We start from the raw sequence: 24,691 nt of genomic DNA on the forward strand, positions 1-24,691 counted from the left end.
TCGGTCCCCCTTCCTGAAAACAGGTGCCATGAGAGCAAGAGCTTGTCCATCAGTCACTACCGCGTTCCCAGGGCTTAGAGCCCAGCTGGCCAAAGATCCCAGAGCTAAGAATTGGCCGAACTCGGACCTCAATCCATGTTCACAAAGACTACACCATCTTGCCTCCCATTCGAATAATTAATTCATTGCTAAATCCACTCATCCAGCTCAGCAGAGTCCCACGATGGTGAGAGGTCTGAGGGAAGCAAGTCTGCAGCCCTGGAAGGGTCGCCCCCAATGCCCACAACATGCCTTGTGAACCTTCCCCCTCCCTCCCTGGGGGCAGGCCTCCAGGATGTTGGGGTTGTGGGGACCAGCCCTGCCCAGAGCTCAGCAGGAAGGGGTGGGTGGGGGTAGGTTACGGGGGCGAGCAGGGTGCGGTGGGACAGAGCAGAGGTGGGGGGGGGGCGCTGCGGGGATACAATCAGGCAGCTCCAGGCTCTCTGCCTGCAGAGGGGCAGGTTCCTGCTGAGGTGGGCTCCAGGGGTAGATGGGCTCCAGAGGCAGGTGGGTGGCGGGATTGGGACCAGAGGCACGGGCACCAGCAGAGAAAATAGGCCTCCGAGTCTGGGACAGGAAGTGTCCCACCCTCCATGGGTCTCAGCAGGGCTCCCGATCCTGGGAGGTTGGAGAAATAATTCCGAGGACTGAGGGCCAGGCATCGTGGGAGGAAGATGAGGAGGACAGGAGAGATGCTCCCTCACGTGGGCCTGCAGCTCTGGGGCAGCTGAATGAGCACAGGCCCTGCTTCCCACCCCATGTCCGGAGGCTGGTCACCAGGGAGCTGACAAGTGGCCCCTCAGTGCCAGGGTGGACAGTGAGGCCTATGGAGGTCGCTGTACCCAGGCCAGTCACCTCTGGCTGCACCAGCCGGGCCCACGTGCCCAGCCATGGTAATGAGCTCTTTCTGGGTGTGCCCGGTGAGCTGGGGCTGGAAAGCACACAGAGCCCCTGGCAGGGACTTCGCCGAGCAGATACTCGCTGACAGGGTTTTGTCAACGCGGAGCCCGGGCCTCACCTACTGAATCCAAGTCCGGGGGTGGAACCGCCCAGGGCAGCTGCAATTTTATAAAGGCTCCCAGGGGATTTGGCAGGGAGCCGGACAGGCAACATTTTTACTTCTCATTTCATGTCTATATGGTTTCTTGGAATTGTGTATCCTATGAGCATTTTATTGAAAAAAACTATTTTAAAAATACATACAACAAATATCTCCTGGGTTTTGGAACCGCTGGATAGAAGAGGCTGCCCCAGTGAAGGGGAAGCCATAGCTCCATGGGGGTTGGACAGACACCCCAGGTGGGCACAGTCCCCTGCCGGGAGCTGCCAAGGAGAAGCTTAACGTGCATTGCCAAATAGTCTCAAACCGTTGCCCGCCCCAGGTACCTTGAGTAGCAAACAAAGAAACCATCAAAAAGGAGCCCTGCTCTCCTCCCGCTGGGGAGAAAGCATTGGCAGCTGGCAGGCTCCTTTGGAAAGATTCCCCCAAGAACATCCCCACTCCCACCCTCCATGCTCCCCCAGGCCTGGGCCACCTTCCTCCCAGGAGGTCAAAGGTTCAACAAATCAAAAGAGGGGGCATGGCGGTTACTGCCTGGCACAGCCCATTGCATACACTGCCCAGGAATGCTTAGTCACCTTCTGAAAAAGAGGCAATTTCTCTTTATTCTCCCCCGTACACGTGTGTGTGTGTGTGTGTGTGTGTGTGTGTGTGTGTGTGTGTTGAACCCACTCAAGACCCCCAGCATCCAGGAAGGACCTTGGTTCCTGATCCTCCCTTGTTTCAAGGCAACGTCAACCTGTCACCCCAAGTCATAACTCTGGTCCTGCCTCCACTATTTTTCAGGGGTTGGGACAGCTCCCTTGATTGTCAGAGACACAAAACACAGAGGGCACCAGGCTGCCACTAGTCACCCAGCAACAGCAAGGCCAGTTCCACCATCTGGACAGGAGGCAGCGCTCTGGCTGGCCCTCCTGCCTGTCCTGGCCCCCCCCCCCCCCCCCCCCAGACCTTTCGTCGGACAGGTCTCTCCCTTCCTTCCACATGGGCTTTCATGCTGACCATGTGCCACCAGGGGCCCTGGGCTTTCAAAGAATGCCGCCCACCCCACCCCCAGCCTCTTCTCCCTGCAGGACACTGGTTTGCCTATAGAAGAGCTTGGTAACTAGGAGAAAGTGCTGGGCTCCCAACCACACTGAGTCGGAGAGATGAAAAGCAGCAACACGAGGTCTAACACGGGGCCTGCTGGAAGGCCTGCGGGGGACTGCGGGAACATCCTGATCCAGCCTCCGTGAACCCCACACCTGCTGGGCCCCAGCCCAGACACAGTGGCCGCCTGCGCCAGGCAAACAGCTGGACTATGCCAGCCCTAACACAGCACACGGTGTCTCCCACACCACACAAGCCATGGCTGCACAGCCCACACCTGCACCGTGCCACCTGCCAGAATTCCCTCCACCACCCAGTGATCCCCCCCCAGGTAGCTGTTCAGACCAGGGATGGAATCTTTGAAGGGAACCCTCACCAACACCCAACACCCTGACCGTGGCCACCACCATGACTGCCCTAGTCACCTGCTACAGTGAAGAAGCAAGACTTCTAGGCAGGCTCCCCAAGTTTTACCGTCCACGTGAATCGCCCGGATGTGCCGTTAAAATGCAGACTCTGATTGCTTAAGTCTGGAATCAAGAATTTGCATTTTTAACAATCTCCTAGTGATGCTGCTGCTGCTGGTCTAGGATCTCTTCCAAATTAGAATTACCTGGGGATCTTTCCCAGGTCACACATCCCAAGCTAATTAAATCACGACCCCTGGGAGTGCCCAGGCATCAGGAGTGTTTGAAACTCTCCAGGAGATTCCATGGTGAGCACAGGTTTGGAAGCCACTGTCCCAGGGAGCATCAGGGACCGGAGATCAGGCTGGTGTGGTTGACGCCGAGCACCTGGAGTTTGATGGACACTAGCTGAGCACCTTGGCTGTACAGGGCGCTGTCCTAGGTACTGAGTATGTCACAGGGAACGAGACCCATCCTTACCCTCTTAGAACTTAGTCAGGAGGAAAGATGGATGTTAAACAAGGAACCAAGACAGTAAATGGATTAAGTCCAGGTGTGTGTATGGGGGGGGCGGGGGGGTTGGAGGGAAGCCACAGGAAAGTAAACAGTAATGAGAGATATAAAATGGGGGAGACGCCCTCAGATTTGGGGGTCAGGGAAGTCTCTCAAAGTATGTGACCTGAAGCCAGCCTTGTAAGGAGCCAGGTAAGGGCATCTGGGCAGAGGAAACAGCAGGTGCAGAGGTCTGGAGGTGAGAATGGAGGCGAGAGGCAGAAAAGAAGGGAAAGGAAGTCCCACTTGGCATCCTCACCTTCACCTGGATGTTCAGGCAGAGAGCTTGGCCTATCAGAAAGGCTGCGGCCTCCAGCCTAGACCCCATAAGGGAGGAAAATGGAGGGGTCTGTTTTCATAGCACCCACCAGAAGAGCTCTCATCCCTGCCCGCAGCATTGCCCCTGGGGACAGACTGCGGTCCTGGTTCTAAGCCAAGGGGTAGAGGGAGGGGTGAAGGGAAGGGGACCCCCCCAAGGTGGGAAGGCGTGGATCTCCCACCTACCTCTGGCTGAGAGTTTCTTGGTGTTGATGATCTTGGCAGCATACTCCTGGCCAGCCAGCACCTTCACACACCTGCGCACCACCGAGAAGGCTCCCCTAGGAGGACAGAGAAGCCAAAGTGGGTGAGGGAAGGCCCAGGAGATGCTGGTGTTGATGCAGCTTCACCGTGGTGGGTAGGGAACCCTCCTTCGGGACTGCTCGAGCTCAGAGGGAATGCTGTGGCCGCTCCAGGGACATAGCAGGGACAGAGACCCAGGAGAACCATGGCTGATGAGCCTTCCAGAGGCCTAGTAAGTTCGACTCACCAAATTATAAAACATTAGAATCACGTAGTGTTAGAATCATAGAATCTAGGTCCCTGAAAGTCTTTAGTTTTTTTTTCTTCTTTGAATAGGTAACACATTCACATGCTTCAAAGCTCAAAAATACAAAAGTGTAGATAGTGAAAAGACTCCCTCTCAGAATCTAGGTCCCTGAAAGTCTTTAGTTTTTTTTTTCTTTGAATAGGTAACACATTGACATGCTTCAAAGCTCAAAAAATACAAAAGTGTAGATAGTGAAAAGACTCCCTCTCACCCCTGGACCCAGTCTCCGAGGTCCCCTCCCCAGAGACGGCCAGCGTTACCAGAGCATCTTTCCAAACACTCTCCCCCATGCAAATGCTACTGGATCTTGCAAGCTGTTCTGCATCCTCTATTTTCCATTAGATATTTAGGTGAGCCTCCTTCCATTACACAAAGAGCTCCTCACAAGGTTGTATTTAATCATATGGCTGTAGTTTACCTAGCCAATCTCTGCTGACGGGCCATCAGGTTAGCTCCAACCTGTAGCTATTACAAACACCGCTGCAACCACTAACCTTCCACGTGTGTGTTATAATTACTTTTCCCATGTGTGCAAGTGTTTGTGGATAAATTTCTAGAACCTGTGTTGTTTGGTCAAAGAGTAGGTGTTGTTTGGTAATTCTGATAGATAATGAGGGATTTTCCGTCTTAGAGATTGTACCAACTCATGGTGAGGGGCCCATTTTCCTCCACTCTTGTCCACATGGTGTGCTACCAAACTTTCTTATCTTTGTTCGCGAGACCGATAACAAATGGCAACTCGGTGTAGATCTGATTGGTAATTCTCATACTAAGAGTAAGACTGGGCATCTTTTTCTATGTTTTAGGAGGTTCCTGGGATTTTATCTTCTAATTATTGGTGGTTAGAAGAGAATTTGAAGTATTTATGTGAAATGTCTCAATTTTTAAATACTGGCACCTTATTCTTTTTAAATATAAACATAGTCTCTGGCCAAACAAAACTAGTCGGAGGCTAGAGCTGGCACCTCGGTGCCGTGTTGTACCCTCCACCACAAAGGTCATCTGGTCCAACCCCTTCCCATCACAGAGGCGGCGGCTGGGGGGCTGGAACGGACCGTGGTCGCCAGCATTACCACCCTGAACACAGGCTGACTAATGGCAAGAAGCAGGTCTGCGGGGCAGGCTTCCCCATCTTTAAGGTTCATACAAAGCACCCGGGTGTCTTGCTAAAATGCAGATTCTGATGCCTTCAGTCTGGAGTGGGACTCAGAGCTTCAGCTTCCGTGTAGCTCAGTGCAGATTGCACCAGGTCACACAGCGAGTGCCAGGCAGGGCCGCATCAAGAACTCAGCTATTTGCGCTCCCAGGTTTTTGGCTTTTCCCCCACCACTGAGCCTGCCGCTTCCTGGCCTGCACGTCCAGGCTCCTGCCGTGGGCGCACCCCGTCATATCCTCCAAATGTTGATCCCCCTCCTAAGCATACGAGCAGGGCCCAGCCACCAAGGTGTGGCTGGCGGGGACAGAGAAGGACACTGGCAGGCACCGAGGAAGCCAGCAGGCCGGCACAGATGCCCTCTCTGCACAGACCCTGGGCATCGTGTCACCGGCTTTGTGTCTGGGCAGCATGAGGGAGCCTGCAGGGAATGGTGGGACGCTGTGGAGAAAGATGGGAAGAAAGAGCTGGGAGGGAGCTGGAGACTGGGGCGCATGACCTGGGAGGAAGCTGGAGAAAGCCAGAACTCACGGGCAGATGGAGAGTCTCGCACAGCAACAGGCCCTCCCCAGGGTGTGCAGCCCCCGCCTGTCCTGCACCCAGAGTAAAGCAGCAGGACCCGGTCACCCTCCCTGGGAAGCCTCCCGTGACGGAGCCTCTGGTTTGCTCTCCCAGACACCGAGCCCCCCCCCCCACTCCCCCTCTAGCTCACGTGTGTGGCTGCTGGTCAGGTTGTCTTCCCCAGCTGACAGTGAGCTCCCGCGGGCCAGGGCCTGAATGAGCTTTTCCACACCCCCGTGCCCAGGTACCCAGTGGCTGCTACCCATAGGTGTCACTTGCAGGAACAGGAGGTAGATCTGAGCAACAATGAGACGGACTGGAACGAGCTAGGGAGAGGATTTTCAGTCACGGTGTCAGGAATAGGAACAGGCGCCTGAGGAACATAGGGCCCAACGTGCCTCTCAAAGGTACCCATGCTCCTCAGGCAGGGCTTGGACTCATAGATCTTCAGGTCCCTGCCCGGGTCCCCTGCTCAGCCACCATTTTCAAAGGCCCCAGGAGAGAGACTAGTGCAAGTGGCGACTTCTGGGAAAGGTTCCAAGATCTCCAGGGGGAGACAGGGCCGCGAAGGAGGAGGCGCTAAGCTCCCGAGCAGGGCCGTGTTCAGTGCTGCTCACCAGCACGCAGGCCCTGCGTGGTCCGAGCGGGAGTTCAATTCCTATGGGAGGAGGGAGGGAATTTCCCCACCAGAGAAATAAAGCCCCATTCTAGATAAAGACCTTAAATCAGTGGTCCTCCAACTGGCTGCTTCAGAACCCCTTGGGGGTGTTTTAAAAATGTGTATTCTAAGGCCCCATTCAGACCTCTGAGTGGGGCCCAGGGAATCTGTATCTTAATCTAACATGTTGTCCCAGCCAGCTTGGCACTGTCTTGCCCACCTTCTGGGGAAGTCCCGCCTGATGCCCGCCCCGTCCTAGAAACCAGCATTGGTGGGCGTCACAGGGGGCTCTGAGCACGGAGGCCCCAAAGAACCTGCGTCCAGAGTGGGAAGGCTCCTTCGCGCCTGCCCAGGGGCTGGGACCAGGGACAGGAGGGGCAGGGGGAATCTGTAGGAAGAATGAGAGCGGGGGCAGCGAGCCTGCTGCCCTAACCTCCTCCTCTTTTATCTTCTGCGTCAGAAGGGCATGCTTCTGCATTCTGGTCCAGCCTGAGCGAGTGGCCACAGCGCAGCTGCCTTGGCAAACAGAAGAGCCAGCCCACTCCTCCCCCGGCCCTGAGCTGAGCAGGTGGCCAGCAAGTGGGTGGGCAGGATCTTGGAAACAGGACAGAGAGGGAGAGGGGAGGAGGCCCAGGTGGGGAGGGCAGGGTGGAGGAAGTGACCAGGGCTCCCAAGAGGAAGGGATGAGGCCTGCACGTGAGGGCTCCGTGTGAGTGCAGGGTGTCGTGGGAGGGTCCTGGGAGTGCCTGGGAACGTGTCCTGGGTGCAAAGGGGTCGAGGAAACGTGTCTGCTCACAGGTGTGTGTCGGCAGCCCTGTCAGTGCCCTGTGGCTCTGGGTGGGACAGAGCACAGATGCATCACCCTTGGGTCTGAAGCGTGTATCCACGTTATCAAGAGGGTCACAGAATGTGGGCAGGGAGGGGTGCGCGTGAGACAGAGAGACACTGGGGGTCAGAATCTCAGGCCTCCGTCGTGCTGGGAGGTCTTGGGCAGGGGAATGGCATCAGTGGGCCTCAGTGTCTTCATCTGCAGCATGGGGGTGGGGTCTGGAGGAGGCGAACTAGCAGAGGCCTTTCCATCTTTAATATTCCACACCAGCGCCGCCCAGCAGAACGTGCTGTGTGTGACGATGGAATGAGTCTGCGTTGTCCGATGGGCAGTCGCTAGCTTCCTATGACTGTGGCACCTGCCATAGGGCTAGAGGACTGAAGGTCTGAGTGTTGCATTCTATCTCACGGAAATAACTGTATGTGGCGAATGATCCCGTGTTGGGTAGTGAAGTTCTATGTGGATGACAGGCTCTTCACAACCAGAGCAAGCAGAGTTCAAATCGTGCTTCAGCCGCTTACTGGCAAGTGCCTTAACCTCGGTGAGCCCCTTTCTGCCCTGTGAAATTTGCTAAGAGCAGTGCCCACCTGTGCAGTTTTCTCAATGACTCATGGTAATAAGGTACGCGATGGGTTAGCACAGTCCCTGGAGTACAGTAAATGCTCAGGAAACAACGCCTTTTATAGGCATCATTACCTACGAGGTGCTGCGAACAGCTGGCATCATCAGAAACAAAATGGACCTTGTTTGCCAGGCCCAGGGAAGAAGCAAGCTAGGAGAGGAGGTGGGGGCCGTGGTGAGGAGGGGCTGCTCCCCCAAACACAGCAGCCTGCCCCGGGGGGTGTGCGGGCATGAATGTGCACGGGAAGGAGGCCGTGCCGGGCTGTCCAACCTCTCCCACTGACAGATGGAGAGGGCTCGGTGAGAGTGGGTCCAGCATGGCCGAGAATGTGGGAACGTGCTAATGGGCTGTGAAAAGCAAGAATCACACTGGGAAATTGCTTTCTGGCTGCCTGGCAGGCGTGTGTCCTGGGACTTGCTGGCTGCCAGCCCACAGGGGCTCATCACCCTCTCTGGCCTGAAACACCCTGAAATGCTCACATGGCAGTTAGGTGCCGCACCAGGAGCATTTCATGGGGAGTGGAAAGACCTGGGTCCTCACCCAGCTCGGTTACCAGCTCGCTTGTCCTTCTGGGCCTCAGTTTCCCTGTTCGAAAGATGGAGACGAGGAGCCCCAGCCCCACTTCCTTCTGAGCCATTTGTGGGAGCCTCTAATCCGCAGGGATGGGGAGAGATGCCTGCTACCCAAGACTGGTCACTGCCAACACCCTCTAGAGCAGCGGTTCTCAACCTGTGGGTCGCGACCCCTTTGGGGGTCGAACGACCCTTTCACAGGGGTCGCCTAAGACCATCGGAAAACACATATATAATTACATATTGTTTTTGTGATTAATCACTATGCTTTAATTATGTTCAATGTGTAACAATGAAAATGCATCCTGCATATCAGATACTTACATTACGATTCATAACAGTAGCAAAATTACAGTTATGAAGTAGCAACAAAAATAATTTTATGGTTGGGGGTCACCACAGCATGAGGAACCGTATTAAAGGGTCGCGGCATAGGAAGGTTGAGAACCACTGCTCTAGAGGAACCCCCCGACCTTCCCCCGAGTACTCAGAGCCTGCGGGTCTCAGCAGACAGGGACACTGTTAATGAGCCTGTGCAGACCGCACAGTCACCAACCCTTCCCTCCACTCTGTACTCCTCGGAGGTCTGGTTGCCAGGGGTCCTGACAATCTTTAGGGTCTTCACTTCACTGGCTACTTCCTCCAACACACCCAGGTCTCCCTCATTCTGGAAAAATAAACAACCACCCTGCCCCCAATATTTAAAAACCAATAAATTTAAAACGAAGAACCTTTCTCTCGACTCAGCAGCCTGGGCCACTTCCTTCCTCCCTTCCTTGCTGCCAAACTTCCAGAACAAGTGTCCGACATCCGCCGCCTCCTCCTCTTCCCACCTCCCACACTCTGTGAACCCACCACAATCTGGCTCCCACCCCCGGGCTCCCTGGGAGAAAAGCTGTGCCAGGCCCGCCCACCCAGTGCCCCCCCAGCCTCAGCCCCACTGCTGCTGATCGGCCTTGCCTGCCCATATCAGGTGGCATTTGGCCCACTAACCACCCAGCTTCGAGCCCCCCTCTACTTTTGATTTCTGGGTCACGGCATCTCCCTGGCACCCCCCTCGCTGACATTGCGTTCACTTCGTCCTCTTCCTCCCAACATCGCTGTTCCCCGTTCTCCATCATTCTCTTACCATTTCCCCTTCATCCCATCTACCCAGGCCATTAGCTGGGGTCTCTGGGGAGGCCCTGGGCATTCGTGAACACATGTGCAATTTTAATAAAATTATTCCGTGTCTGTGCATTGTTCCGAGCAGAGGATGCATATTTTTCCTCAGCTTCACAAAGGATTCTGTGAGCCCCCTGAGCCCCCCAACAAATGGTGGAAGCCATTGGCCATCAGCCAAGATGGAAAGTTGCTTCTAGCTAGCCCCCCTCTCTCCAGAATTCTAGTCCCAGATTCCTAGCTACTCCATCTTGTCTGGATGTTGGTGACAGGCACGGGACAATCGAAGTCCAGTCTTCTCCCCAAAGGCCTCCCCACTGTCAGTGAAGACACCTAAGCATTCTCCCTCTCTGAGATGAGGGTGGTTTCAGAAGTGCCTGGTCTAATGCAGACAGACCTGCTATCTGTGGGAGGATTCGCATCCAAAACCTATTGGTGGCCAGCAACTCATAACCCAAGTCAGCGGATCTGATCACTCAGCCCAGAGCAAGGCCTGGGCATGTGGAACCCAGAGCAGACAGGGTTAGAATGTCTGGGGAAAGGGACAGAGCTGGGGTAGGCCATGGGAGCAGCTCCTCAGGGGGCCAGTGTGGGCCACATGTGGCTGCATCAGAAGCTTGTATGCCTTGTAATATCTTACCATAGAGGTCTACCATCTCCCCATTCCACAGATGGAGAAACTGAGGCCAAGACCTTGAACCCAGTATTCCTGCTTCATCTTCCAGTGCTCTTTCCAATACCCATACTCTCAGATCAGAAGGGCCCCTCACTTGGGGGTCACAGGCAGGCTTTAGAGTAGGGGGACCTGTGGGAAGTAATATACAACATTCTGTGTGAGTCACAGTGAGGTGCATTTTTCTGGGGAGAGTGGCCGTGGCTCATAGGAGAGTCCGTGAGGGCTCCTAGATTCCCAAAACAATTAAAAAACTGGTGTCAGATTTGTTCGAAAACAAAAGGATTACCCTGTTCCCACAACATCCACCTCTATGTACTTCAAGCAAATCCCTTCACCTTAGTGGGCCTCAGTTTACTCATCTGTGAAATCACCTGTTGATCAGTCATTTTTAAGCCCCCTCTCTTTTTGTTTATTTCTTTTTAAGCAATAGTACCCTTTCCTTATAACAAACAAAGGATAGCTATGCAAGTCCCCGAATGGCCAACGGAGCAAAGGAAATAGGCGTTGGGGGCTCAGGATCCCCTCTGCTTGGTTTTCTCTCTCTTCTCCCCAGCTCACCACAGCAGCTCTGCCCAGAACTCCACAAATGACAGCATTTTACAGCCAGAAAATCCTAGGCCCTGTTACAGAAACCGCGCATCCCTCCTCCCAGCCCGGCTGCAGCCGCCCACTCTCAGACTCCAGAAGATGCCGCAGGGACATTGTGTGTTGGAGCTGTCCCGCACCCCCGGGCCTGCCCCACGCCAACCCAGCAGAAGTCTTGTGGGGGACACAGAAGGCCTGGGGACCGGAAGATTCTGTTTGCTGCAGGGAACATTGAACCAACAGAAGTTCCTTGTTTGGGCTGTGCCTGGGTTTTCTTGAATGGGTTACCAAAAGGGAACTGAAAAAAATATTCACAGAACTTGGAGACAGGGCCAGAGCAGGCAAAGCAGGGGGGTGCTGAGGGGCTGTTTGCTCCCCAGCCTCAGATGGCCTCCTGGCTGGCTCCGTCCACCTGCACACCCCCAAGGCTCCCAGAGGCTCAGAGAGGTGCCCCAAGGGCCAAACACCGGACTGGAAAGAGGCAAATAATGTGCCCAAGTCTCCTGTGTTACTGGCTTGTGTGACCTCAGGCAAGCGGCTGGCCCTCTCTGGGCCTCAGTTTTCCATCCGTAAGTCAGGGCGCACTCCTCACGCCACTGTTCTGAGTGGGGCCGAGGATATTCTGGCCCCGAAACCATCTCCCACGTCACACATGCAGCAAAGCATCTCACTGGGCGAGGGCAGGGAGGTGGGCAGGAGGGGACAGAGGCGCGGGGGTGGGACAGGGCTGTGAGTGTGCATATCCCTGCTGCCAGAGTGCCCGCTGTCTCCTGAGGGCATGTCCATCCAGGGGGCAGAAGAGCAGTTCTGACCATTAGAAGGTTCTTTGTTTCGTTGAGCTGAAATCCACCTCCCTGATCCTCTACACATTTGGTCCTGCTCTGCCTTCCGGGGCCACACGGAGCAGTCTGCTCTCTGCCCTAGGGCCCCCGGACATCCCTGCAGAGATGAGGGAAAAGGACACCCCCCCACCTCAGGGTCCCTTCTTCCTGCTGAAGTCCCCCAGCTCCTTAGCCCTCTCTCACTTGATGTGGCTTTCAGACCTTCGACACCCTGCCTGCCCTCTCTTCTAGACAATCAACAGGTTTTTCACATTCCTTCTAGGCTCCCGGAATCCAAAAGTTGGGGGCAGGCTGAGCAGGTCTAAAAAGAGTGAGACCGCCCTAACCGGTTTGGCTCAGTGGATAGAGCGTCGGCCTGTGGACTGAAAGGTCCCAGGTTCGATTCCAGTCAAGGGCATGTACCTTGGTTGCAGGCACATCCCCAGTAGGGGGTGTGCAGGAGGCAGCTGAGCGATGTTTCTCTCTCATCGATGTTTCTAGCTCTCTATGCCTCTCCCTTCCTCTCTGTAAAAAAATCAATAAAATATATTTTTTTAAAAAAAGAAGAAGAGTGAGACCCTCCATTCCCCCAGGACTGACATGTTCCATCAAAATACACACCTCAGAGCCTTTGCCTGTGCTGTTCCCACTCTGAGGAACACTCTTCCACCTCTGCCCTCTGATGAACTCTTATTCAGCCTCCAGTTTCCCAATGTCACCTCCTCGGGGAGCCTTCCCTGATACCTTCCTTACCCCAACTAGTTGGGGTCTCTTCGTAGCTCATAGCTCCATGTTTGTGCTCATAGTCCTTGTCCGGTTGCATTTAAATAACTTCTAGGGTGATTTAATTAATGTCAGCTTCCCATTGAATCCTAAGTCTTGCATGTGGCACCTGCTGGGAGCAGAGTATGGGTTCAGGAAACACTTGTTGAATAGATGCCAGAGTCATAGACGCTCCTCCTTTTATGCGATCCCCAAGACACCAAGCCTTCCACCTTCTCCAGCACAGAAAATCCCACTGGCCTTACAGCCCCACCTGCCGTCTTGGTGGGCAGCCAAGCCCCACGAGCACCCAGAGAGCCTGGGCTGTGCTTCAGCCGGTTTCGACATGCTCTGGGGGCTGCCCCAGGCTGGCCTGGGATACGAGGCTTCCTACCAGCCACAGAGAGGCTCCGAGGAGAACGTGACATGGGCAACATGTACACAGGAGGGTGAACTGTGGCCAAGAGACCCACACAAGACAGGGCAGGGGAGAGAAAGAAAAAGAGATAGAGGAGACAGAGACCAGAGAGACACAGAGAAAGGGAGAGAGGTAAAGGGGAGATAAAGATATAGAGACAGAGATGAGAGAGAGAGAGGAGAGAGAGAGAGAGAGAGAGAGAGAGAGAGAGAGAGCCCAGAAGCCCGGCAAGTATCATCTTGCTCTCTCTGCACTGGGAGGTGAACTTGTACTTAAAGCCCAGTTGGAGCCAGTGTGTGTATGCCCTCATGCATATGTATGCACGTGTGTGCATGTGCGTGTGCGTGTGCATGTGTGTGTGTGTGCGCACTAGCAAAAGGATGCTGCTATTGCATTGCAGGGCTCTGCCCTCACCCCACTGAGCGAGCCGGGGCCCCAGCCTGCAGGGGTGCTGGCAGCAGTGTCACTGTGTGCCTATGCAGGAGGCGGGCAGGCGGGCGGCTCGGCAGAGTGTCAGTGTGTCTCAGCCTGTGTGGGGGCGGTTGCGTGGGGGCGGAGGGCTGCCGCATGCACCAGAACATGTGCGTGCCTGCCGCTCTGATGGCTTGCAGGGGGAGGGAGAAAGGCTGTACCCTCCCCTGTCCCTGCCACCCCCTCCTGAGGACCTGCGCCCCAACTTTCCATCCTTGGCCTCTGGCCCCTGCACATCATCGGGCCCCCTCCCCTGGCTTGGCACTGCCTCTCCCTGTGGCCTTGGGCAAACCATTTCATTTCTCTGTGGGTATTGACTTCACCATCTGTGCTATGAGTAGAGACGTGTCCATGGTCCTTTCAGTCCTGAGGTTCTGGGAGCGTGTGCCTCCCACAGAGGGAGCCTAACGAGGACAGCAACTCTAATGGGGGCGTTTTAGCATCTGCAAAGTTATTCCGATCCCATTATACAGATGGCAAAGTTGAGGGACACCGAGGACAAGGGATCCATCCAGGGTGGCCCAGTAAATGAGAGGCAGAATCGTGATTGGAAAACAAGCCACAGCTCAGAGTCCCTCGCCCACCAGGCCACCGCCCCTCTTCCTAGTAGTGTTCCCCAGACACAGCACCAGGAGGGGACCCTCTCGTCAACCTTCCCCCATATGCAGGTGCTGGAGACCCACATGCAAGTCTAAGCCCTGTCCCCAGCCCCCCGAGCCAGTCATCCCACCTGCTCAAGCGTCAGTCTGCTCATCTGTGAGATGGATAAGTAAGCCCCCGGCCTCCCGCCCAGATGAGCTCATCGGGGGAGAACAGCCCCGCCGGCGCCACAGTGCTGTGAATGTAATAGGTTATTAGAAGCAAAATAAACGCACAACACCCATCTCGGGGCGGTGTGTCCATGCCCAGGTGCCCTCTCTCCTCAGTGTTACATCATCAAGCCTCCTAACAGCTCGGGAAGGACCAGAGAGCTACACACATTGGGCAGACATTAGAGTTTGGGTCCCCAGAGGGGCACCCAGGACCCTGGACACCCAAGTGCAGGGAGCTGCCTCTGGACCCCAGTGTGGACCCCTGATCAGCCCAGCCCACGGCTGGTTCACCACACAAAGCAGAGGGGGCAGCGGTTCCAGAGCCAGCTCTCCGCCCCCCCTCTGCCAACCTCGCTGGCCCTTGAAAGCCCTCCCCCAGCCCCACACGCCCTTGAGACAGTTTCAGATCCATCCCTGTGTCTCGGGAGAAAAGAGTGGGCTGCACCCGCTCTCTGGTCTCCCTCCCTCTCCCTCTCTCAAGCACTGTCTCCTTCCGAGGCTCCTTCTTATGCCTGGTGATTACACAGGCTGCAGGGCAGTTCTCGGCTCCCTAACCTCCCCTGGCAGTGGGAGCCAAAGCCCAGAGAATGTCAGAGGCTGAAGGAGTCACCCCCTGCTCCACCTGCTGGAAACTAACCCCTTCCCCTGATCCCAGTCTCCGGAGAACGGAGAACGCCTGTCTGGTCTGCCGGGAGCAATGGCCCGACTGCCCAGGCCCACCCTGACCCTGAGCTGGTGTCGCTGCAGCCTGCCTCCCAGTGAGCTTCTGTGCTCCTGAGGTCCGGCTTTCATTTCTCTCATTCCCTGGGAGGAAGGAGGATTGGGGTCGAGGGAGGGGAGAGTGAGCGAGGCTCTGGGTCTAAGAGATAGCCCCACCTCACCCCTCTCAGGGACCTGGAATCAATTCCTGGCTTATCTGACTCACATCTGCAGTGGGACCTTCCTCCAGTGGCATCAAGAGGCTCTTAGAAGCCCCTGCCCAGGGCACTGACTCCAGCCCACACCCCCAGCTGGCTGCCCACCTGGAGGGAGACAGGCAGCTTCGGTTCCATCCACAGCCAGCCCTACCCCTGGGCTCCTTGAAGGAAGGCCTGCAGTCACGAGCCAGACCTCATTGGGCAGGACACCAGGAAGCCCTCAAGAGGCACGTGCCCTCCTCTCCAGCTGGGCAGCCCAGGGCCCTGCCAAAGGAGGTCTAAAGGCTCCCATGTCCCCTGGTAGGGCCCACCCAGCTGTCTCTGCCAGTCACCCTGCCAGTGATCTGAAGTGGGCTCCTGGAACAGGGGCTCAGCTGTGGGTGGTGACTGCAGTGTCCCAGCTGGCAGGGACCTTGAGTCACCAAACTGAAGGATGGGCCCTACACGCATCTTTGGTGCGCCAGTCCCCAGAAGCAATGCTGTCTGGAAGGCCCACTGTGTGCCGGGCTTGTCACTACGTCTTCACGTGCGCCATCTCATCTCATCCTCACAGCCCTTTTTTATCTCCAGGTGGGGGGGCGGGGGGAGGGGGAGAAGTGCCATAGCCTGTCCAACGTCACTGAGCTGTGGGTGGTGAGGTCCAGAGCCTATACCCTGTGCTGGGCACTGTTCCTACTGGCCTCTTGGGCTGAAGCTGTCATGCAGAGCAGAAGACCCCCCTCCCCGTGGTCCCCTGGCCTTTTTCAGCTAGGATCAGAGGTGTGGGTCCTCATCCCCTTTTTTCCAATGCAAGCATCCTTAACCTGAGGCCCAGCCGCAGCCTTCCTGAGGTCCTGCAAGCTCCTGACATTGCATGCAACACATCTTAGTTTTGCGCATTTTCCTGAGGAATGTAGACTTAGCCTTTCGTCAGATTCCTGGAGGAATATGTGACCTAGAAAAGGTTAAGAGCACTGATGATTCTGGAAGGAAGAGCTCTGAAATGGATTAGACAAGGCCTGGCCACGCCTGCCACCCTCGGCGTTCCTGCCATGGACACACCAGGGCTCCTTGTCTCCTGAAGCGCTGCCATGGCCCAGGTCCCTCCAAGCACCCTGGCAGGCAACGGGGCTGAGAAGGCTCTCTGCCAAGTCGCCCCCACAGCACCCAGTCTTCATGAGCTCCATCTCCTCATGGGGCAAAACATCACTTTTATTGTCATTTTGAGCACCTGAGTCACATTTTAACTCCATTTCACTGCACTCTGTGACGCAGTCCTGCCAGCGCACCCTGAAAGGCAGCTCCCAGCTAATCAGGGAATCCTGCCTTCCAGTGGGCCCTGGAAACCAGCTGAGAAGGGGGTCCCCACACAAGCTTGGCAGACAGCCTCAGTCCTCCAGGGCAGCCCTAAACATTTTGTTCCTGCTGCCTCCCCAGCACAAAAACACACTCAGAAAGACAGGTAGTCTGCAGACAAGAGTGAGCACACGTCTGCACAGGGGTGTCTGTATGAAGGAACTGGCGTGTGCCTGTAGGTGTCAGGCTTGCCCAGTGTGCAAGTGTGTGTGTGTGTGTGTGCAGACAGCCCACTTGTACACAGCCACAGGCCCACCTCCTACACATATGCAGACACCAGCAAGAGCTCAAAACACCCACACTCCCACCCTAGCCTGTGGGCTCAGGCCTCACACGCACACACATACACCTTCTTGTGTGCATGTTCCCAGGTCCTCACACGGAAATGCATGTCCAGACCTCAAAGGGTCACCACTGTGCCTAAGTCTCAGATGTGCATCCTTACACAAACATATGTTTGCACATGCCCAGACCTCACACATATTTGCCTGCTGATGTGCACACAGCTGACTTGCCATACATGTGACGCACGCTCACACCTTCACTCCCATGCAAACCAGCCAACAGCACTCCTTGTGCCACTTGCACACATCCACGCTTGCAGGGCACACCTGCATTTTCAGGCTTCACACACCAGCACCTCCTCCTGGTGCGCACACTTGAACACTCGCACACCCTTTAGGTGCACAGAGTGTACGCCAGAGTCAGTCCTTATACAACACACATCAAATGAACACTTGTGTGTGCACTTCCTGACCTCACAGCAGCCCAGACCTGCGTACAGAGCCCCTCTCCCTGCACTCCTGCCGCTACACCCAGGGCATTGGAGTGGTTTTGCCCAAAGGGCAAACTGCCTCCAAACTGTACCCTTACCCTGGATCCATTCCTGCACCTTCCACAAATTCTACTGGGGGCATCCAGGAATGCTTCCCTAGCACTCCATAGCCTTAGGGCTACCCCAAGGGGCTCTTCGTCCCCCATCTCCCCACCCTTCTCTCCACACCAGTCATCAGAGGCAGAAAATGAGCTCTGGGCTGGACAACTTTGCCAAGGACCAGAGCTGGTGCACCTCACACCACTAGCCCCTGCAACTGCAGTGCCCCCTCCCAACTTGCCCGGCTGCCCTTCCCCTCCTCCCAACCCCAGAAAGCCTCAGCCTTCGCTCAGTTATTAACCCCTGCTGTGCCGATGCCCTCGCTCCTACAGGAGCTGGGAGGGGAGAGTCGGGGGAGGATGAGCTTCCAGGGAGAAGTTGGCTGTTCTGCCATCGTGGAAGCTGCCTAACGTCAGGGAGGACTTCCCGAGAGGTGCTGAACTCTCTGTCACCAGAGGCACCCACATGGATGCCAGAGACACTCACAGGGAATTCCAGCCTTGGACTCAGCTGACAGGAAAATCCCTTTTTAACCCCGAGTTTCTAAGAATCCGTGTGCGCCCAGGTCATGGGATGTGTGTGTGCACGTACATGTGTGTGCACTCACTGGCCTGCATCATCAATCCTTCACCTCTATACACACACTCACCCAGCTGGTTTTGGCACATCTGTGTACCCACAAACATGCCCGTGCCAGTTCTGGACACTCTGCACATGCAAGTGCCCCCAAACACATACAGCCTTCCTCCCTCTGTGAGCACGGGAAACACTGCAGGTACACCCCCCCCCCCCATGGCACGGAGCCCCTGAGCCCTCCAGGACTCTCTAAGGTGTAACTCACTTTCCCAATTCCTCGAAGAGCTGGTACTCTTCCGTGAAGCGGGTGCAGGTGATGGTGGCCATCCTGGTGCCGTGCGGGCAGGCGAGGCTCAGGGCTGGAGGACCAGGGCTGGGGCACTGCTGTTCTGCTCCCGGAACCAGGAGCCACTCGCCTGCCCGTGCTGCCGAGTGAGAACCTAGAACCGGCTTGACTGAGGAGCCCCCAGCTTCTGAGCAGGGCACTGTGGCTGCTCACAGCCTCGCGAGCCTTCGTCAGCATCCAGGTCCCCATGGCAACCAACTCGGAAACGCCCTGTTCCCGTTGCCCCGGTAACTGCCTCCCCAACACCTGCCTGCCTTCCACTGCGAAACCTGCTCCTCTAGGACGCCCTGGCCTGACCGCACACAATACTGCAGGCATGTGTGGGCTGGGGGCAGGTGGATAAAGCACCCCAGAGAGAACAAACTTCATCCACAAGTGATCTGCTCTCTTTCCACCTCCCCCACCTCCAACTGTGGGGCCCTCAGATGGGATTAAATGGGGTAAAAAGGCAGTTGCCATGGTAATGGTGGATGCCACATTCCAGGATGGTCCCCAGGAAAGACAGGATGCAGTTACCCTGGCAACTTCAGCTCCTCTGGAGAGACAGGTATTGCCCCGTTGTCCTGGCAACAGCGGGGTTCTAGGGTTTATAGGGAAATGATGGCTAATTCATTGGGATCTCTCTTCTCTCTCTCTCTCTCTCTCTCTCTCTCACTGTAGTCTCTATAACTGTCTCTCTGCTCCCCTCTGTATTTTTTTCTTCTGCCTTTTTTTCTTATTTTTTCTTATCTCTGCTCTTTCCCACTTTGCCCATCACACGGGTGCTCTAGCTTGGGGAAGAAGTCCCCCTTTCACAGCTGTAACAGTTGGTCCCTCCTGAGGCTCTTCCATAACCTCTCCCCCGGCCCATGCCCCCGAGGGACCTTGGAGAGCTGGTCTCCTGGGGCTGGTGTCCCAGTTTCTGCTGGCGCTTCAAGTCAAGGTGAAAGAGGTGGAGGAGGCAGTGGGGAGGGGAGCATGGCCTGGCATGGAGAGAAGCGGCCACAGACCTGCCCTGAAGCCCTCATTCCCAAATCCTGTGGGTACTTTCCCAGCCAACTTCAACTCTTCAGGGCAAGAGCCATATATGCGGCCCCAAAATCTCACCCTAAGGCCTGGGGGGTTAAGAAGGAAGAAGACTGGAGTCTGAGGATCTGAGCTCACTTGGAGCTCTGACATTTGTTGGCTGTGTGACCCTTGGAAAGTCAATGTTCCCCTCTGAGCCTTCAGCTCCTTTTCTGCAAAACAGAGCAAAGCTGCCCCTCAGAGGAGGGTGTGAAGATGGAGCGGGCTAATGGCTACGGAGGCCTCTTGTTAGTTTCTAGAAGAGGAAAGGGAAGGTCTAAGGCAGGACCATGACCACCTGCATCACTCCCAGCTTGCACTTAGAATCTCAGACCCTTCGCACCTTCTCCCTCCATTCAAGCCCATTTAACAGCCCACCAGGCTGAGGTCTCAGGCCAGCATTTGCCCATAATGAGCACAGGTTGGATAATGGGATCCGAACCCTCTGGGTGTCTAGCCCAGCCCCTGAGAACCTCTAAATTGCCTTACTGGTCACTTCATTTTCTGGACATGGTGTCTGCTTGTTGGTAATCCCCAACCCCAGCAGGTCCCCGACTCACATCCTTAGGTCCAGGGGTCCCTGGAGACATCAGGTACCCCATCCCCCAAATTCTACCCCTATTCCTGGAAGTCGAGGGTGGGAATGATGCAGCCACTTCTTCCCAGGAGAGAAACAGGAGGGAGGCAGAGGGGAAGGAGGAGAAGCGAGCAAGGGAGGAGGGGTGATGGCTTAGCCACTAATTGTACCATTACCACCTTCAGAAAAAGGAAAAACCACTCAGTTTTGTTTCTGTGCACAATATGCTTCCCGCTTCTGCCGCCAACGTTGCAATTCAGAGGCAAAGAAGAGAAGCCTGTGCTCTGGGCTCACAGCCGGTGGGCAGCAGGCAGGGCACGGAACACCGGAACACCGCTAGAGGCTAGCTATGTAAATGGGGACGTGGGGGAAGGGCCGCACCACCGCTCCCTGCCGACCTTGGAACCGGTTCCCAGGAGGGGATCGCGTCCACACATGGAAATGCTGGAACAGCCCTTAGTGACCACTGAGGACACCCCGGTTATTGTCCAAGAGAGAGGGAACTGTGCAGTGGTTAGAGCAACTCCACGACCTACAGGCTGCGTGATTTTGGATAGGTGTCCTAATGTCTCTGTGCCTGCAGAGTTAAAAATATTCCCTACCTCCAGGGCTATTCTATGGCTTAAATGAGATGAGCCCAGTGGCTGACCCTGTAAGTACTCAACAGATAGGAATTGCTATTATTGAAGATTTCCCGACACATTGCTCTCTCTGCATCATGGAAGCTCACACCACCATCTTCGAGTCCCAGCACTGTAGGGTGTCATTCTCTGAGGCCCCACTGGAGTAGAGCTCATGATTTGAACATCACGTTGCCCAGGCCTGGTTTGCAGCAGTTCCTGTAGAACAAAGGACTTGGAGCTAGAGCGAGAGGGCTCACAAGGCCTGAGGCTGTAGTCATGGGAATCTAATGTTCTGAACAAAGGAGGTGATGGCTTGGCCTGACCACCCAGTTTCTCCTCCTCACCTTCTCCCATGAAATGGAGCATGTCAGAAGAGAGCAGAGCCCATGGGGGGAGGTCCCAGGGTCATCCCGGAAGAGCCAGCAGTGACTAGAGGACAAGAGGGAGGAGGGAGGCATAGAGGACCAGCTTTCACCCTGACTCTGACAGAAACCATGGAGATGGCTTCAGGGGGCAGGGCCAGTCCAGCCCCACTCCAGCCATCACCCCCATCACCAAATCCACCTGTTCTTCCACTTCCATTTCTCCTTTCAGCTCTCCTTTTTTCTTTCTTGCCTTTCCCCCATTTCCTTCCTTCCCTCCCTAGAGCCCTTCTTCCTCAGTGCTACCTATCTCCCCTCCCATTCCTTTTCGCCTCCCTTCTTGTCTCCATCTTCCTTTCCTTCTGTCAGTCTCCATCACTCTTCTCTCTTCCCAGCACTGGCCGGACCCAGTGCACAGGATTCTGGGGGATGGGCAGGACCCAGACTGCAGGATCCTGATGGTAGAGAGATGGCTGGAGAGGAGATGGGGGCGGGGTGGGGGGGGGAGAGAAGGGAAAGAAGCTAAAAAGGTCTCCTTGGCAACTCTCTTTATCTCTCTCTCTCTCTCTCTCTCACACACACACACACACACACACACACACACACACACCTCTGAACCTTTGAGAACCTAGCACAGGCGTGCGGACACTGCCTTGGACGAGCACCCCCATCCAGAGTCTAACGCCACTTGCTAAAGAGGCCCCACTAATTCACTGCCTCCCGTGTGCCAGAAAGGCTGCCAGCTGTGCCCAGTGGTTGCAGGGAGCAAGGAGCCGGCCCTGCCTCCGTGGCGCTGAGAGAATGAGTTGATGATTGCATCAGGGGAGACTGTTCCTACCAGACTCTCCACTCCCCAGGGCCAAGGCAGGCATGCGAGCCGGCACGTGTGCCCCCATCCGCAACATGTGTGCGGTACTCAAGAGCAGGACTGCATGACGTGGGCTGGTGGCCAGCGATGGGAGCCCTCCAGGGCACTGAGCACAGCTCTGACATGCTAGGATAGGGAATGTGAACATGAATACAGGCTGTACCCCTTGTATATGGGGAGGGACAACTGGGGACCAGGGCCAAGTTCCTAGGCCATGGTAAGGATGGGGGGTGGGGGAGATTGGAGTCCCAGTAGCACCGTGACAGCTGACTCCAAGTCCACAGCCCTCTCAGGTGCTCATGTGCACATGCCCAAGTGCCTCGGGGTCCCGCAGGGCCTGGACAGGCACCACGGGAAACGTGCCAGCCAAAGGGTCCCCATGAGGCCTGTCCCACTAAGGGCAGTGAGCGTAAGGGGCAGAACCTGTAGAAAGTGGGCCAAGAGAGAAATGCTCCCGCAGAGGGTCTAGGCAGAGGGTGATGTGGTGAATTCGTTGTAGTAATGCCAGGCTTGACTCGGAAGGGAGAGAAGTGGGGGGTCAGGGAGCAGCACTGTCCTCTGAGATGTCCCCCACAGGAGGCAAACCTGCAGGGGAGAGGGAGCAGGGAGCCACGGGACAGAGGACAACAGCTGCCAGGCCAATGTCTGCACAGCACGACCTGCAGTTAGATGACCCAAGTTCAAGTCCTCCTGTTGGCTGTGAGTACTCGTGGCACATCTTTTCCCCATTGGGGCCTTCACTTCCTCCTGAGAAGTATGGGGACAAGATGTTCCTTCACAGACTTCAAGGATATGAAAAATAGCTATTTCCACTTTAAAGCCAGGCCCTGTGCTAAGCACTTGACATATTGCACTATTTGTACCTCACAATGAATGTCCATGAGACAGGTACAGTCATTGTCTGTTTTGCAGAGATGAGACGTGATTTACCCCTCTGGGGTTTGTGTGACTTCAGCACCCGGCCCTGAGCTCTTTGGCCTCCACTAGGATTGGAAGGGCCCTGAGGGAGCCCATGTCCCCTACAGATCGGTGGCCGAGGCACAGAGGAAGGAAGCTGCCCTCCCGCAGTCACAAGTCAGGGGCAGAGCCAGGGCCACAATCTGAACCCCTGACTCCCAGCTCCTTCCCTTACCCTGCTCTGCCTTTCCCCTTTCTGACACTGCAGGGCTGCTTGCCCAGGTCCCAAGAGAGTCAACGGGCACTGAGGAGAGGAGGAAATGGTGCCAAGGCCCAGGGTGGGGCTCAAGCCCCTCCAGCCAGGTCTGGGGCTCTCTCCTGGTTTCTAGAAGACTGGCCATCACTGTTCAGGATTCTATAAGTGGGGCCCAGCTCAGATAGGGCTGCCCCTGGCTCAAACCCATCAGGCTGGCAGACCTGCTGCCATCTGGTCCAGCCAAGGGAGAAACGGGGCTTGTCTGGCATCCCTGGGCTGCACTCCCCCAGATCAATGACCCAAGAGGTCAGAGCTGCCTCTGGTCTGCCTGCCGCCCATCCCTCCCATGGTGCAAGCATCTGCCTGCTGATACCAGTCAGAGGCTTGACACAGAGTCCAGACCAAGTGCCCTGGCTGGAGGGAATGCAGGGGCCATGAGAGGCAAGACAGGGGGCAGAGGGAGCATGCTGACTGCTGGGCAGAGCAGAAGCCACAGCAAGCAGACTGAGCCTCTTGTCACAATGTCCTAGGTCCTGGTCACTTCTCATCTCAAGCCCTCCCTCAATCTCAGGTCAGGGCCAGCTGCCAGCACCCCTGTTAGGCAGGCTTGGAGGCTGCTGGGCTGTGGATCAGATGGCAAGCTGAAGCTTAAGGGGGGCTTCTGGGCTGTTGCTGGGCTCTGAGTTAGGTAGGACTCCGCCAGGTGAGCTCTAGGCTGAGTTGGAGCTTAGACCAAGCCTCCTTCTCAGGAATCAGAATGGAGCCAGCCCCCAACCCAACCTGGCTTCTTGTTTAGGGCCAGGTTGACCAAACGGTGGGCCTTGGTGTGTAGGAAAGAGCAGAAAGGACTTTTTATGGCTCTGCACTTGTGCAGAGAAGCAGGGCTGGAGATGGAGGCTGGGCCACCTTGGGCAGAGCCAACTCAGCAGGCATGGGCAAGCCTATCACTCAACTGGTACAAGCCTAGAGCCAAGGGGGAGCCCGGCTCCACGTCACTCTGGCATGGCCCAGTCCACAAAGCTGGGACGAGCCTCCAACAGGGCAGGGGTATCCTGGGTAATGGGAAGACTGTGGACAACCCTCCCTGGGGTACACTGGGCCTGGGCCACATCCCAATGGGTGACTTCTTCCAAGTCTCCCTCCTGAGCAGGCAGAAGCTGGGGCTGGCTGGAATCAGAGGCCTCAGCCACTCCTGGTCCCTGCCCACCATGGCCCTGGCACCAACATCCTGGGAAATGGGAAAGGTTTCAGTTGGGGGACCAGGGTTGGTAGTAAGGACATGAATGGTCGCCTCTGCCCTGCAGCCCCAGGACAGACCCTCCCTCCTGGGTTGAGCCACCTCTGCAGTGGGGATGCAGCTCTTAAAACCCAAACCCTCTCCACTGCACCGCACCCACCGCACCCCACCCCATCCACAAGCTGACGAGTCCTAACAGGCCTCCTTTGCCAGTGACAAAAATAACTATTTTCAAAATTCACAGCAGGGCTTTCGCCTACACACGCTGTGCCGACTGGAACCTGAAGGGAGATCTGCAGAACGCAGTGTGCGGATGAGGCACGCTGTGCAGCAAGGAGGCTCTGAAACCCCCATGCCCCTCCTCCCACCACTCAGCCCATGTCCCGCAACACACACACATACACAGGGGAACCCAGAACAGCCAGGTAGGAAGGGCTCTTAGATCATCCACTATACACAGGGGACACTGAGGCCCAGAGCGGGTCTGGGATTTACCTGAGGTTACCTAGTGGATTTGTGCCAGGATGTGACCAGAACCCACACATTCCACCTCCAGGCCAGGCTGCCCACTTCCTCTCCCATTCACTTGGCCAGTGGTGAGCTCACACCTGGATGCACGTGCACACACCCACCTGTGCTCATAAACAGCACTACAGCCCTTGC

General features: G+C 56.0%; 1 protein-coding gene across 2 annotated transcripts in view; it reads right to left on the reverse strand.

Moving 5' to 3' along the window:
* The window catches only part of CAMK2A (calcium/calmodulin-dependent protein kinase II alpha), a 60,975-nt gene extending 42,630 nt beyond the window's left edge, over window positions 1–18,345 (reverse strand). The window contains exons 1-2 of one of the 2 annotated variants that reach the window (XM_005870472.2): window positions 18,084–18,345; window positions 3,652–3,746 (exon numbers count right to left, since the gene is read on the reverse strand). In XM_005870472.2, coding sequence (XP_005870534.1) covers window positions 3,652–3,746; window positions 18,084–18,145 — 157 coding nt within the window. In that variant the 5' untranslated portion in view covers window positions 18,146–18,345. The remainder of the gene's footprint in view (window positions 1–3,651; window positions 3,747–18,083) is intronic. The other variant, XM_005870474.2, reaches the window with a different exon arrangement.
* Between the last annotated feature and the right edge of the window lie 6,346 nt (window positions 18,346–24,691).

The sequence above is a fragment of the Myotis brandtii genome, unplaced genomic scaffold (genome assembly GCF_000412655.1).
Source record: "Myotis brandtii unplaced genomic scaffold, ASM41265v1 scaffold32, whole genome shotgun sequence".
Taxonomy (NCBI): Eukaryota; Metazoa; Chordata; class Mammalia; order Chiroptera; family Vespertilionidae; genus Myotis; species Myotis brandtii.